The sequence below is a fragment of the Pongo abelii genome, chromosome 6, assembly GCF_028885655.2.
Source record: "Pongo abelii isolate AG06213 chromosome 6, NHGRI_mPonAbe1-v2.0_pri, whole genome shotgun sequence".
Lineage (NCBI taxonomy): Eukaryota > Metazoa > Chordata > Mammalia > Primates > Hominidae > Pongo > Pongo abelii.
The window spans coordinates 108,837,589-108,854,041 of NC_071991.2; the positions used below are offsets into that span (position 1 = coordinate 108,837,589).

At 40.1% G+C, this 16,453-nt stretch overlaps 1 protein-coding gene across 6 annotated transcripts in view; it reads right to left on the reverse strand.

The window, feature by feature from the left end:
• DOCK4 (dedicator of cytokinesis 4) overlaps positions 1-16,453 on the reverse strand; it is a 525,542-nt gene that overhangs the window by 32,439 nt on the left and 476,650 nt on the right. For all 6 annotated transcript variants that reach the window (XM_054559683.1, XM_024249890.3, XM_054559685.2 and 3 more), the window contains 4 exons: positions 10,672-10,820; positions 8,174-8,260; positions 6,261-6,365; positions 1,364-1,505 (listed from right to left, as the gene is read on the reverse strand). In XM_054559683.1, coding sequence (XP_054415658.1) covers positions 1,364-1,505; positions 6,261-6,365; positions 8,174-8,260; positions 10,672-10,820 — 483 coding nt within the window. The remainder of the gene's footprint in view (positions 1-1,363; positions 1,506-6,260; positions 6,366-8,173; positions 8,261-10,671; positions 10,821-16,453) is intronic.

Below are 16,453 nucleotides of genomic sequence, written 5' to 3' on the forward strand. Positions count from 1 at the left end.
GACTTGGCAAACTCCATGGAAGTCTGGCTCGGGCTGAGCTATGGCAGAGAGAAGGGATGGGTAACAATCTTCTGTTTCCATTTCAGTTGAAGTCATTAAAAAAATTACCAAGAAGATGCCAAGAACTCAGTTCTAGCAAATCACTTCTCAAACTACAGGTCTTGAACTAGTTCCAGGTAGGTGAAGTATCAGCTTGAAATTTCCAAGATGAAATTTTCATGACCTATGAATTTAGATATCACTAATTTGTGTGTGTGTGTGTGTGTGTGTGTGTGTGTGTGTAGGTAGGTAGATGGGAATGGTTTGGGCCTTAGGTACTCAGAATTAGGATAATCCTAATCCTTGTTGATGAGACATCTCTTAGTCTGTGCATGACACATTTAAATTTATTGTTTGCTTATAATAACATGTAAATACCTATGCAACCATGACCAAAGACAGAAACTAGAATGCTGACGATGACTTACATTTATCTGTGTGATTATCTGTGTCCCTCGCCTTCCCACATCTGTGATAACTGCTCTCCCAAATCTTGTATTCATATGCAGGGTGTTTAGTTATAGTTTATATTTTTAAAAATTACATTAAAGGAGTATCATATTAACTTGTATATTTACCTCCTTCTCTTCTTATTTAAAGAAAGATAGCAAAATATTTTTCCTATGTACTTTCTTGCATGTCTTACATTTTGGTTTCCGCTTTGAAATGGTATTCATAATTGTCAGTGGAAGTTTTAAAAGTGTTTTTTAAGACCATCAGTTTCAGGAAAAGGCAGAGGGGTTCAGAAAAGAGTGCTGGGGTGAACTGCCTTTGTCTCTAACACCTATATAATTTCAGCTCAGTTGTTTGTGTTTAGACAATAAGAGTATGAATTATACAGCAATGATTAAAGGCTGTTCAGGATGCCATAGCTAAAAGCCCCCAAAAGATACTGGAGTAGCTCTTTCTCTTCCATTCCTCATTCTAGAATACAAATATCAGGGCGGGGGGAGGGGCAAATAATATGTGCCAGTAAACATAATACTATGATTTTCTTGAACTTAAGCAGTTTCCACAGGATATGTCAAAGGAAGATTATTCTAAAGGATATCACTAAAAAAGAGCTTTAAAGGCAGGGTTGAGCTATACAAGAGGTTTAATTAAAAGGGAAAAATTCTTTCAAGAGAGTTCTTTCAACTGACATCAAGATAATAAATAGAACAATTAAGTTCTATTCAGAAGGAGTTAAAGCTAAAATTAAGATGATGGGAAAGAGGGAGCAGTAAGGATGTGGCTATTGGAAAGGAACAATCTTGCATGAAAATGCTCTGCAGCTAAGAGCCAGTGCAATCTCACTGAGTCCAGCCCTTGTAGGTACGGATACACTGAGCTTCTGCCTGGAAGATGGTCTCATCGGGCTGGTTGGCATGCTGCATGGCGATGGCGTGGGGGAACTCGTTCAGCATTCTCTGTTGGAAGGCTTCCAGCCTCTCGTAGTCATGCCCTCGACACACAAACTCCTTATTCTGGAGATGAAAGCAAAAAAGAAATTAGGGCTATATAGCCGAGTGGATTACAGACAGAGCCAAAAAACATGACACTGGCAGTAACTGACCATACCAAGACACTTGCCCCATACCAAGACAAAATACACTGGAACAATCTGAAAAGTTTGCCCAACTGTTAAAAATGCAGATAAAGATCATGAGTTCACTCTCTACTGCATTTAATAAGACCCAACAGAATGCCTCACTCTTCCCGGTTCACTTGCATGGGTGCAAAGAGGTGGATTCTCAGAGCACCAAAGTATAAAAACAAAACAAAACAAAAAAGTATCCCTCTAAATGTTAATAAGCACATGTGTAAAGATTATTTTTATAAAGTACATATCAAATTCATGTGGGTAATTTCACAATTTGGAGGAAAAGTAAATTTATTGTCTGCTTTTTGTTTTGTTTTTATGTGTGTGTGTGTGTGTGTGTGTGTGTGTGTGTGTGTATTCTGCCGTTCATGATGCTCTCCTTCAGTTAAGAATGGTGAAGGTTATTTCTGAGGTAGGTTAAGACAGCTGGAAAGATGAGAAGGTTTCCAAAAAGTACCTGAATGATCTGATTAGATATGACGGATCTCTGACATTTTAATGATAATGAAGTTGTAATTGAGCACAGTCATTGATGAAGCACACTGCACGTCTTATTAACTCATACAAGCTTGAGAGGTAGTCAGTGCCCCCTACAACACTGCATTTTATAATTGGGGAACCAGGGCTTAAAGTCTTTTTTTTTTTGAGATGGAGTCTCACTCTCTTGCCCCGACTGGCATGCAGTGGTATGATCTCAGCTTACTGCAACCTCCGTCTCCCAACTTCAAGCAATTCTTCTGCCTCAGCCTCCCGAGTAGCTGGAATGACAGGTGTGCACTACCATGCCCAGCTAATTTTTGTATTTTTAGTAGAGATGGGGTTTCACTGTGTTGGCCAGGCTGGCCTTGAACTCCTGGCCTCAGGTGATCTGCCTGTCTCGGCCTCCCAAAGTGCTGGGATTACAGGTGTGAGCCACCATGCCTGGCCATGGCTTAATGTCTTGAAATACTTTGTCCATGTGTACTAGATTGAAATTCTGGTCTGAGTCCAAACCCTGGGCCCTTTCTATTCTGAATATGGCCTAGTGTACGCAGGAAAAACACCTAGGAGCTACCAAGACCAGGAAAACTTGTGGGATCTCAGGCCCTGGAGATCTTCAAGTTAAGGGGAGATCAGTTTGGGGCCTAGAGGAGCTGAGGTCCAAGGTTTTCTGTGTTTTTCTGCTCTACGAGGTTCTTATGTAAAATGCCGTAAAGAGGGACTCCAGGCCACAGAGAGGGAGTGAGAAACAAGTCATGGGCAGAGGCTCAGTTCTTCCGCAGGGAAAGGGCAGCTGCAGGCAGGTAGAGGAAATACAGCAGGAACTGGGCTGGATAACCTACCACGGTTCCCCACAAACCCCTAAATAAATCATGATCTTTTGAAAAACACAAGGTTAGGGCAGGCTCTACCTATAATTGTGGATCCCATACAATTCTAGATTTAAAACTTTCTAGATAAAAGTTACAATTTCTGATGCTGTATTTTAAAAATTCTACTCAAAAGATAATTAATTTGCTTGGTAAAATAAAAGACAATACATCCCTCTCTGCCTATTACAGGAGCCCCCAAATAAATATGTGAATATCCTAGTAAATGAAATACATTTTAAAACAATGCTTATACATAACAGTTTGTAAAAATCAGGGCATTTGCTTTAAGAATACAGGCATTCAATGGTATTAAGAAGCCATTTTAAAATAAAATGAAATTTTGGGTCTGATATTTGGGTCTCCAAGAAATAAAGCATCTTCCTTATCAGTACTCTTTTTTTTTCTGAAAAAAACATAGCTTTATTGAGATATATACAACAAAATCCACCTTTTAAAAATGTGCAATTCAGTGGTTTTTAGTATATTTATAGAGTTGTGCAAACATTAACAAAATTTAATTTCAGAATCTTTTCATCATGTCAAAAAGTAACTGCTACTCACTAGCAGTTACTTCCTATTTTCCCCTTCCCCCAGCCAATCACAAAACTACTTTCTGTTTGTATGGATTTGCCAATTATGGAATTATACAATGTGCTGGCCTTTTGTGACTAGCTTTTACTTAACATAGTATTTTTAAAGTTCATCCATTTTGTAGCACATATAAGTATTTCCTTTCTTTTTATTGCTGAGTATCATTGCATAGATATGCCGTATTTTGTTTACCCATCCATCAGTTAATAGACATTTGGGCAGTTTCTACATTTTGGCTATTATGAATAATGCTGCTATGAAGATTCCAATACAGGTATTTGTGTAAATATATATTTTCCATTTTCTTAAGCATGTACATAGAAGTAGAACTTCTGCGTTAATATTCTTTAAATAACCCAGTTTCTTTTCTTTTTTTTTTTTTGGAGACAGGGTCTCACTGTCACCCAGGCTGGAGTGCAGTGGCTCAATCACAGCTTACTGAAGCTTTGACTCCTGAGCTCAAGCAGTCCTCCTGCCTCAGCCTCCCAAGAAACTGGAACCACAGGTGCACGCCACCAAACCCGGCAATTTTTTTTAATTTTTAGTAGAGACGGGGTCTCACTATGTTGCCCAGGCTGGTCTTGAACTCCTGGACTCAAGTGATCCTCTGGCCTTGGCCTCCCAAAGTGCTGCGATTACAGGCATGAGCTACCGTGCCCAGCCAAATAACCCGTTTTCCATGAGGGGAAAAATCCCTACTTAGATTATAAAAGTGGATAAACGTATTTGAGTGCTAAAATTTATCTTGGAAATTGATCAAACAACAGAAGACTTCTGGCCTCAAGCAATTCTCTTGCCTTGGCCTCCCAAAGTGCTGGGATTACAGGTGTGAGCCACTGTGCCTGGCCAAAAGGAAGTTTTTAATGTTGATATTTGTTTGCTGTTAAATCCAAGAACAGACTTAAAAAAAGGTCAGGCTCCGGGATTCTGAAGAGTGTAGTGCCCTTTAGAAACCAATAGAGGGGGACCCTTCCCTTTCATTGTGAAGCAAATGCCATTTATACCCAGGAAAGCTATTTTTAAAAGAAGGATGATATAGAAGATTGATTTATTCTAATTGACTTTTTAACAAAATTTATTCTATTTGCTAATGCAGTTTTCCAATTTGCTAAACTCTTTAAAATTATGACTCTTAAACTACTTCTAATTTTTTAAAACTTTATACTTTTAATTATAATCTTTCAGACGTGACTCTGCCAACAGTGTCATGTCTGTTTGTGCCAACAGAGGGAGACGACCTACTGTGGCAGGGTCGCGTCTAGACCCTGCTGTGCAATCCCCAGTCCTCTGTGTGACTATAGCTCTAGACTGTCTGCTGCTCTACTCAGAACCTGGATCCAGGCCATCTGCAGTCCTTAGGGGGTTGCTCATAACAGCTTGGGACCAGCTACACCTCCAAAACGTAGTCTTTTAAATTCAACATGTATTCTGACTTTGCCATTTTTTAATTTTCTTTTTTTGGGGGTCTTGCTCTGTTGTCCAGACTGGTCTGGAACTGGACTCAAGTGATATTCCTATCTCAGCCTCCCAAGTTCTTGGGATTACAGGGTGCCACTGTGCCTACTTGCTGCTGTTTTTGATCAGGAATCAAGATTTCCTCCAGTTTTAGGCAGGCCCACCTGCAGAGTCAGCTTTGTGACCACCCACTACACTGTGTGGAGTCTCTTTTAATGCAACAAGGAGATTTCACATTATGTCTGTGTAGCACCCAAATGCATGGTCATTTCAACTGACTAAAGAAAACATTTGTTCCATGTGATACTAAAATGAACCTGTATTGGATATTTTGGGATCTACCTATCTGTCTTTTTCATTCTGAAAGGCAGATAATGATTATTAAACAATAAAGTGAAATCTTTCTCTTCTTCTCCAAGTACACCCATCCTAGTATTCTGTCATATGTGCTGACAGGCAAGATTTAGGTAAACACAAACATCAAAATATTTGTATATTGAGAACTAAAGTTGTAACAATTGATTCAATTTTATAAACTATCCCAGATACCTTTCCTTAGTTGCTTGGGGAATTACATTTGCTCTTTTAAGCAATGTTTTTGTACAAGGAAGGTGTATATACTGAAGTGTTCAATAAATATTCAAGCATAGAAGACACTACTTGGCAGAATGTGAAAAATGAAAAGAATGGAGTTGAATATTTTATTATCTTGTAGGTGTCTTAGAATGTCTAAAAGTTTTCCCTTTGTAGAAATTGAGTTTATACTACCAATAAATTGGGTCTCTTTGCTGGGTGACATTTATCTTTTTACAAATTCATCAAAATGGCCAAACAACACTCTTTACATGGTGCTGGAGGTAGGGTTTTCACATGATGTGAAACTGCATTGCTTTCGATACTCTGCAACTCCGAGCCTCCTGCAGTGCCCCACCATTTTTTTTCTAATACTAACTTGATGGAAATTGCACACTGAATTAAAATAGTGGGTATCAGACAAGGGAAACTATAATTATCAAAGATTGCTCACAAAATATACTAAATTTAGGAAGGGGTTGATTGCTAGCTCGGAAATTATTTAAACAAGGCATTCTAGATTAATATAGTGTCTGCAAAGTAAAAGTTTAAAAAAAGTCTCATGCATATTATTACTTGTCATATAAAATGTCATTAACATCTCAGTTTTCTTGATTGGGATATCTATATGAGAACTATGAAAGCAAATTAAATAGTATATTACTTACTCTTAAGAAAAATGGAAATTTTTTTCCATAAAATCCAACTCTGAAGAACTCTGGTTCAAGACGTTGCTGGTCCATAATTTTGTCATACAAAGAGGCTTCCATCATCTAGAAAGCACAGGAAAAGTTCTAAGCATTTTATCTCATCTTTTGGTTCTATCAAATTTATAGAACAAGATTTCTCTTTTATATAAAGGAGAACTTTATTTTAATTGAGTTTGCCGAAAAGAAAGTTTGACTTTCTTTTTGACACTTTAAGTCGGGGATTGGCAAATTTCCTCTATAAATGTCCAGAGACTATTTCACATTTTGCAGGCCATATCATCTCTTCACAACTACTTAATTCTGCTAGGCCCACAGGCTGTAGTTTGCTGACCCCTGCTTTAAAGGATCAAGTGTATTATCACATGTTATCCCCAGATAAAAATTATTTCTATGCATGTAGTCTATAAAGAAAAATATTTTCTTCACAATCAAGTAGAAATTAACATGAATTATTGGAGGCAAAACTTTTCTAGAGAATTCTCATGCCAGATGTACTTACCTGTGGGTTTGCCTCCACCTGGCACATGGTAATTCAGGACATTTGGAAGGTGCAATCTTGCACAGGTTGGGCAAGGATAAAACAACAAACCAAACCAAAGGAGACCCATAGTGTAAAGTGCTGTCTGGGCTGAAAGCTCTTAAGTGCGCCTGACAATGTTGAAACTATGAAGCATATAAAGCTTATGGTTTCCCATTCATGGTATTATCATCCCCAGGGTTTCCAGAGAAAGACTAATATTACACTTGAAGATTCCCCCTCTATCCCACCTCTAGTAACAGCACCCCAAAGAGCAGTTGGCATGAAGTGTAATGTTTTGGGTTTATAAAAATCTTAGTGACTATGGCACCCAAGGGCTCTCACAAGTAAACATCATCACCTCGCTTCTGTTACAGGGACAGGATGCCAAGAGATGAACAGCAATGTTTTCATATAAAACTGCAGTGCCTGCCAGAGCCAACATAATGGACTGAAGTGAAAACAAGCTTTTTCTCTTTCGTTTTCATGTTAGGAGAAGTATCGATGAACTGCTGACATGAAATACTGGGCCAAAAGGACAGAGTCAGTTCCTGCCAGTTGAATAAATTCCTTGTTGGGATATAAGGGATTTTATGAGCTGTTACAGGTTTATGGTATTATCTCTTAAATGGCTACCTCAAAATTAAAAGGCAATATTGTAATCTTTTTTTTAATGTATAAAAACTGATGATACTCTTTTAGAAACCCTGAAGAACTGAAGCACTCAGCAGGATCTTGTCTATTACAAGATGACACAAATGTTCATGTTGCTCAAGAGTAAGGACTTGGAGGGCAAGGAGGACTTGTTTGAACCTAAGAGCAAAGCAGATATAAAACATTTGGTTCAGAGAAACAGAATACTCAACTCCTTGAGCTCTTTGGTACCGAAACGTCGATCTAAGTCCAGCAAATAAAAACACATTGCTGAAGCTAAAGAGAGGTGACACCTACAGAATTTGGCCCTAAATTATTTAGAAATAGGTCAGCCATTCCTACAGATTTGCAGATTATGGGACTAAGAATGGTATATTGTTACAGAAACTTATGTGTAAGTGGAAATTCTTCAAACAGGGTGGAGATTTTCCACAATAAACTAAAAGTGTTAATCCTGGATTAGATTGTATATTTCATATGTGGTGTTTAAAACCGATCAAGTGCTCACTTTTTTATGTTAAATAAAAGCATTACACAAATCAATTTGCTATTTCTCTGTATAAATAGCTAAGTATGCTTCAGAGGATTTATCTTAAAAAAGGTTTCTGCAAGACCACAAAGTTAATTTCATAGAACCACACTGGAAAGCTAATCACAAAGGGAGGCTATGGTCTGATCAGGATGCACCCAGGCACCTTACCCGCATCTTGCTCAGGTTTCTGTAGTCATAATAACTCTCATACTGCTCTGCAATCTTCCGGCACAAGATAATGCCATTCTCCCAACACTGTGGACAAATGAATGAGATCAATGGAACCATCCGACAACATCCACTTACTTCTACCCAAAAGTCAGAACATGAGTGCTTTCAGAGCACCAAGCCTTACTCCTTAATCTCTTTTTTTTTTTTTTTTTTTTTTCGGAGATGGAGTCTCGCTCTGTCACCAGGCTGGAGTGGAGTGGCCTCATCTTGACTCACTGCAACCTCCGCCTCCCTAGTTCAAGCGATTCTCCTGCTTCAGCCTCCCGAGTAGCTGGGATTACAGGCACACACCACCACACCCAGCTAATTCTTGTATTTTTAGTAGAGATGGGGTTTCACCATGTTGGCCAGAATGGTCTTGACCTCCTGACCCCATGACCCACCCGCCTCGGCCTCCCAAAGTGGTGGGGTTACAGGCGTGAGCCACCGCGCCCGTCCGCTTCTTAATCTTTATAAAACACCTTGAGACTTCAAGCTTGAAAACACCATGTAATTGAAATGTAAACTATTAAAAATCCTTTGAATGCTGGAAATGATAATCTACCACAACAGTCATTAATATATGGTACATGAACAATATTTTTTGGTGTCATTCCAGAATCATCTTGAAATAACTACAGTTCCACAATGGCTGAGTAGATGGATATAAACAGGTCCTCAGTGCAGAGGAGAGAATTACCACTGACCCCTAAGGCCCAATTATCTGTGACTGGTACCCTGGATTCCTTGTTTGGCTTAGTTGTGCTTGCAAATTGTGAGGGGTCTAACCAAGTTGGTTACTCTCAGCAGAAATGTAAAAATTCTTTAATCTAGTATAGGTGTCAGCAAACATTTTCTGCAAAGGGCCAGAAAGTCAACACTTTAGTCTTTGAGGACCATATAGTCTTGGTCACAACTCTGCTGTACTCAATTCTGCTGTTATAGCACCAAAGCAGCCATAGACACAATTAAGCATGGCTGTGTTCCAATAAGAATTTAGGGCCACTAAAATGTGCATTTTATATCATTTTCACATGTCCCAAAATGTTATGATTCCTTTGATTTCTTTCAACCATTTAAAAACATAAAAGAGATTTGTAGCTTTGGGGCTGTAGAGAAACAGGCAGTGAGCCATTTGACCTGTGGACCATAGTTTGCAACCCCTGATCTAGCACAAACTCCTGGGGATGGACCAGTAAATGAATCCAGAGAGTTTGCACCACCTTATCCCACAGGTGGAAACTTTACAGCAGGAGGGCACAAAAACATTTCTTTTGGTATTCATGTAATGATATGTCAGTGTAGCTAGATAAATAATAAAGTAAGATGTGGAAGAAGCAATTTCCTTGCATCAAATTTTTACGTGTACCCAATTATATTTTGTAAAAGAATTACAGACATTGGTTGTATTTTAATTTTCTGTTTAACCTCCGCAATCTGCAAGATAAATTTGAGTCTAAGACATGTACCACCAAAGCATCCAAGTGTTCAAATCCAATAAACAATGGCGGTCAGATTCAGGAATTTTTTAAGTACTACAAGCCCTTGAAGAGGGGCAGCAAGTGGAGGGAGGTGATGTACTGAATTGCTTTATGAAGTCAGTGAGGTTTCTTCAACACCCCAAGGCATCTCTTAAGTATATGATGGGATGCCACAAAATTCTTTAAACAAATTAAGTTTCATATATTTTACCTTAAAGTGTAATGGAGCAGAATGCATGCCAATTTCGGGAGAGTGTGAAGGGTGATAACGGTTTTTCAGAGAATACAATATCTGCGTGCTACGGTCTGCACGTTTGGGTCTCTGACAAATTCGTATGTTGAAATCCTAACCCCTAGGGTGATGGTATTAGGAAATGGGGTCTTTGGAAGTGATTAGGTCATGAGGGTGGAGCCCTCATGATTGGCATTAGTGCCCTTATAAAAGAGGCCCCAGAGAGTTAGCCAGCCCCTTTCACCATGTGAAGATACAGCAAGATGGCCCTCACCAGACACTGTATCTGCCAGGGCCTTGATCTTGAACTTCTCAGCCTTCAGAAATGTGAAAAATAAATTTCTGTTGTTTATAAGCTACCCAGTCTAGGGTATTTTGCTAAAGCAGCCACGAATGGACTATGTTACTGGGGATCAAAATCTCTAAATCGGTGTTTATCAAAGTGTAATGAAAAGGTCATGCACATTGGACTCTCCTAGGGTCCTTGTAAAATCACTGATTCCCCAGCCTCGTGCCAGACAAGGCACGAATCAGAATGGCTCACTCAGAATCAAAATGAATCAGAATGGCTAGGTGGGGCCTAGGAATCTGCATTTTAACAAGCTTTTGGGTGTTTCTAATATACATTAAAATGTGAGGATCCCTGCTCAAGGAGGTGGGCATTCATAAACTAGAAATGAAAGGGAAAGGGACATCAACACCATCACCCCAGGAGGGACCCCCGGCAGGGCAGGGCCACTTACTTTGCCTCTGTCAAAGTTCTGGATGATGGTGAGATGCAGGTGCTCTTTGCGCTGCCATTCTGTTTGCATGGGGTAGGTCAGGAACTCCCTGAGGGGCCGATCAGACCATTCCAGTAGCTCATCATATAAGAGGAGGGTATATGCAGCTTCTGCAAGTCACGTGAGAAGACAATGATTGAGACAGGACCCCAAGCCACATTCCCTCAAATGTGGCCAGTTTCCGACAAACTGGGGGAAAAAATACTATTTTCTAAATTTCGTGATATAGCAGAAAAATGTCCAGAATATATGCAGCAGTAGGGTAATGAACAAGGACTTCCCCTGGATGATGGACTTGGACTAATCAGAGATCTGTACTTCATCTTTTGTTTCCCTGTATTTTCGTCTTTTGTTTTTGTTTTCCCTAAAATGTCTGTATGCTACAGCATTATAAAAATGTGTAAGGATATCATGCTGTTGCTGGTTCAAAGATGTGGAGAGACAGGCCTTTGTTTGCTGAGAGAGTTCACTAGTAAGTTCCTTGGGGACTATGAGCATCCCCCAAAGAGCAGGCTTAGGAAATAAAAAATGGCAAATTCTTCGGGATAATAAAGGGCTGAAAAATCGAAACTGGTGAGGAGGGGGTTCAGAGTGGAGGCAGAATTTACAAGCGGCAAAGAAGCCAGAGAGGAGCTGAGTGAAGACCAAAAAAAAAAGAAAAAGAAAAAAATCCAGCAACAGGGTAGGGATTGGAGAGGGTGGAAGTGGTGCTGGATGAGGAGTGGGGGGAGTGTGTGGGTGTGTGGGTGTATTTGTGTGTGTGAGACAGAAAGAACCGTTGCAGGCTGTGTGATATGACTGCCTTGCCCCAGATGGCCCCACAAATCTTCTGTAAAGACTACTGATATCATTACATGCTTGGCATGGTTGGATTTCCTGCAGAAACAAGGGCTGATTTTCCATATACACATAAGTGGAAAAGGTGACCTATGGATTTAAGTATAGTTGGCAGATAGTGTATTTGACAGGATACTTGCCATTCTGCAGGTCTCTCCTTTTCCTGAACTGTAAATATAGCCCAATAGATCAGGAATAGGAACCAGAATTGTCACTGATAAAGGACTATAATAATTTTTTCTCTAATGTCATAATAGCCAACTCAATTGCTAAATTGAATAAAATGGACAAATACTTATATTATTAATCCATTTAACTCCACCTCAGGTTTCTCAAAAGACATAATGATAGCTTTTAAGATGGTATCAATAATGGTAATGACTTTTATTCATTTATTTGCCTTTAGGGTAACTACACATAAAGCCCTAAAGTAATATGCTGAGTTATAATGCTATGATGTGGCCATCTCCATGTAAAAAAGATAGTTGCAATAAGAAGGGCCAGGGCCCCTATCACAGGCTCTGGTCTTTTTTCTCTTCAATTACCTTTGGTGAGCTTATACAATCTCCTGGTTCAATTACTATTGTGAAAGTTTTCCTAATCCGCCAGCAGTCTCTTATCCCCCTCCATTCAGTTTGCACAGTTAGCAATATGAACTTCTTTCAATGCAAATAAATGATCATGTTGCTTCCCTGGTTAAAACCAGTCCATGACTCTCAGTAGCTCAAACAATAAATTTAGGCCTCCTACAGTGACAGAGAAGGTTGCTCATGATCTGCTTCTTACCAATCTCTCTATCCACATTTTCTCACTGGGTCTCCATGTAGTACAGGTATGAAAGAGCCCACCTCCATCTCTTTTAAGAAGCTTCAGCAGCTGCTGAGGCTCCAGTCCTCATAGTTGGAGCCCCTGGACCCCATTATCCACTTTCCAGGAATGAGCAAGATGCATTGTGGTCCAGAGGCAGCTGGGCACAAGAAAGCTGCCCGACAGGGACAGGGATGGCTTCTGTTGCATGCACTCTTGCTGGTCTCTTTCTTTATGGGATTGAACGTGAGATGGACAGAGAAAGCAGCCACTAAAGGGTGTCAGTTAACTGGTGGACGCAGAAACAGAGCTGAATCACCATAACATAGGTAGCCATGGAAGACTACTCTGATTGCACAAGAATTATAATAACCAGATCCTCAGAAGGGTGCTGTTATTTTAACAGGCATCTAGTTTTCTCTGACATCCCTGAGATGATTTCCTGATGTTTAATTCCCCATGTATCATTATAATAAATGCTAAGCATCTAAGGAAACCCTACGCATATTTTTGTTCTTGCATCCACACTCTTTGCTCTTGTCATCCGAACAAGCTGTGCTTCCTCTCACATACCTCTCTGATTCACACCTAAGGGCCTCACAGCTTGTGCCTGCAAGACCTTCTTTCCCCCTTTGCTGAAATAACTCCTACTTTCTCTTAATGACCTGGCTCAGGAGTTACCTTCTTTGTCACTCAAATTTCTTTTGTGTCTCTGTCAGCATGTGACTACTCAGAAAATATCCCAGAGACTAACTGATCATTTCAAAGGATTAGGAAGACTGAGGAATGTCCTTCCCACAGCTGCCCACAGGCAGTGATGACTTCAAGGGCGATGAAAGTCAAATTTACGGAGACAGAAAGTAGAATAGTTGTTGCCAGGGGTAAGAGGAATGGGGAGTCAGTGTTTAACGGGTACAGAGTTTCAGTTTGGGAAGATGAGAAAAGTTCTGCGCCTATAGTCTCAGGTACTCAGGAGGCTGAGGCCAAGAGTTCAAGATCAGCCTTGGTAACACAGTGAGTCCTCGTCTCTAAAAAAATTTATTTTAAAATTAGCTAGGTGTGGTGGCACATGCCTGTAGTCCCAGCTACTTGGGAGGCTGAGTCAGGAGGATCATGTGAGTTCAAGACCAATCCTGGGTGATATAGTGAGACCCCCATCTCAAAAAAAAGAAAAGTTCTGTCAGTGGATGGTGGTAACGGTAGCACGACAATGTGACTAAACTTAATACCACTGAACTGTACACTTAAAAATGGTTAAGATGGTAAATTTTATGTTATGCACAATTAAAAAACAAAAAGAGGCCGGGCACAGTGGTTCACACCTGTAGTCCCAGCACTTTGGGAGGCCGAGGCAGGTGGATTGCCTGAGGTCAGGAGTTTGAGACCAGCCTGGCCGACATAGTGAAACCCTGTCTCTACTAAAAATACAAAAAATTAGCTAGCATGGTGGCAGGCACCTGTAATCCCAGCTACTCAGGAGGCTGAGGCAGGTGAATCACTTGAACCCAGGACAAGGAGGTTGCAGTGAGCTGAGATCACGCCATTGCACTCCAGCCTGGGCAACAAGAGTGAAACTCCGTCTCAAAAACAAAAACAAACCCCCCCAAAAAACAAAAAGAGCAATGAAGGTCTCCAGTCTCCAAATGCTTTCCCAATCAGCTTGCCCTTGGAAGGTCCTGGGATGGGCGGAATGCCAGGTGTGGGTCAGGTGCCCCTGGGAAAGCCTGGGAAAAGAAGGCACTGGCAGGCAATCAGATGAAACTGACAAATGACTGAGCGATGGCATGGAAAAGATGTGAAGACAAATTACACCTGTTTCAGAATTTGATTTGGGAAAATGACAACATACATCTGAGAAAAACTGTGTCTAGAGGAAGCAGTAGTAAATTTTTATTAATCCCATTCTACCATTTTGAGAAGTGTATTACAAGGACACCAATATGCAAAAAGAAATAAGTGAGAAGAGTAGAGATGAGTTAGGCATGGAGGCTGCTGTCACAAAAGGCTGGAAAAGGGTTAAGTCACTTAAACAGAATCCTAGAAAGATAGAAAAGTTCCCTGTCAATTTCACTGTCTCCAAGGACAGAAATGAAGATAGAAGAGAGAAAAATAAAATGTTACATGGGAAAAGAACTGATTTCTTATGACTTTGAGGAACATAAAGACTGCAAGTTGAGTAAACAAATTAAAAAAAAAAGATTTACCCAGTTTTGAAATATCATCAGACAAATTTGGACTTTATTTCAGAGAACCAAAATATATCTCTTATATATCTAGAGTAGCTTATCCTCACTTACCTCCCGCATTTAACAAACGGAAAGGACATCCACACCAAAAACCCATCTGTACATCACCATCATCAAAGACCAAAAGTAGATAAAATCACAAAGATGGTGAAAAAACAGAACAGAAAAACTGGAAACTCTAAAAAGCAGAGCACCTCTACTCCTTCAAAGGAACGCCGTTCCTCACCAGGAATGGAACAAAGCTGGACGGAGAATGACTTCGACGAATTGAGAGAAGAAGGCTTCAGATGATCAAACTACTCTGAGCTACAGGAGGAAATTCAAACCAAAGGCAAATAAGTTGAGAACTTTGAAAAAAATTTAGACGAATGTATAACTAGAATGACCAATACAGAGAAGTGCTTAAAGGAGCTGATGGAGCTGAAAGCTAAGGCTCGAGAACTACGTGAAGAATGCAGAAGCCTCAGGAGCCAATGCGATCAACTGGAAGAAAGGGTAACAGTGATGGAAGATGAAATGAATGAAATGAAGTGAGAAGGGAAGTTTAGAGAAAAAAGAATAAAAAGAAACGAACAAAGCCTCCAAGAAATATGGGACTATGTGAAAAGACCAAATCTGCGTCTGATTGGTGTACCTGAAAGTGACGGGGAGAATGGAAACAAGTTGGAAAACACTCTGCAGGATATTATCCAGGAGAACTTCCCCAATCTAGCAAGGCAGGCCAACATTCAGATTCAGGAAATACAGAGAACGCCACAAAGATACTCCTCGAGAAGAGCAACTCCAAGACACATAATTGTCAGATTCACCAAAGTTGAAATGAAGGAAAAAATGTTAAGGGCAGCCAGAGAGAAAGGTCAGGTTACCCACAAAGGGAAGCCCATCAGACTAACAGCGGATCTCTCGGCAGAAACTCTACAAGCCAGAAGAGAGTGGGGGCCAATATTCAACATTCTTAAAGAAAAGAATTTTCAACCCAGAATTTCATATACAGCCAAACTAAGCTTCATAAGTGAAGGAGAAATAAAGTACTTGACAGACAAGCAAATGCTGACAGATTTTGTCACCACCAGGCCTGCCCTAAAAGAGCTCCTGAAGGAAGCACTAAACATGGAAAGGAACAACCGGTACCAGCTGCTGCAAAATCATGCCAAAATGTAAAGACCATCGAGACTAGGAAGAAACTGCATCAACTAATGAGCAAAATAACCAGCTAACATCATAATGACAGGATCAAATTCACACATAACAATATTAATTTTAAATGTAAATGGACTAAATGTTCCAATTAAAAGACGCAGACTGGCAAATTGGATAAAGAGTCAAGACCCATCAGTGTGCTGTATTCAGGAAACCCATCTCACGTGCAGAGACACACATAGACTCAAAATAAAAGGATGGAGGAAGATCTACCAAGCAAATGAAAAACAAAAAAAGGCAGGGGTTGCAATCCTAGTCTCTGATAAAACAGACTTTAAACCAACAAAGATGAAAAGAGACAAAGAAGGCCATTACATAATGGTAAAGGGATCAATTCAACAAGAAGAGCTAACTATCCTAAATATATATGCACCCAATACACGAGCACCCAGATTCATAAAGCAAGTCCTGAGTGACCTACAAAGAGACTTAGACTCCCACACAATAATAATGGGAGACTTTAACACCCCACTGTCAACATCAGACAGATCAACGAGACAGATTGTTAACAAGGATACCCAGGAATTGAACTCAGCTCTGCACCAAGCGGACCTAATAGACATCTACAGAACTCTCCACCCCAAATCAACAGAATATACATTTTTTTCAGCACCACACCACACTTGTTCCAAAATTGACCACATAGTTGGAAG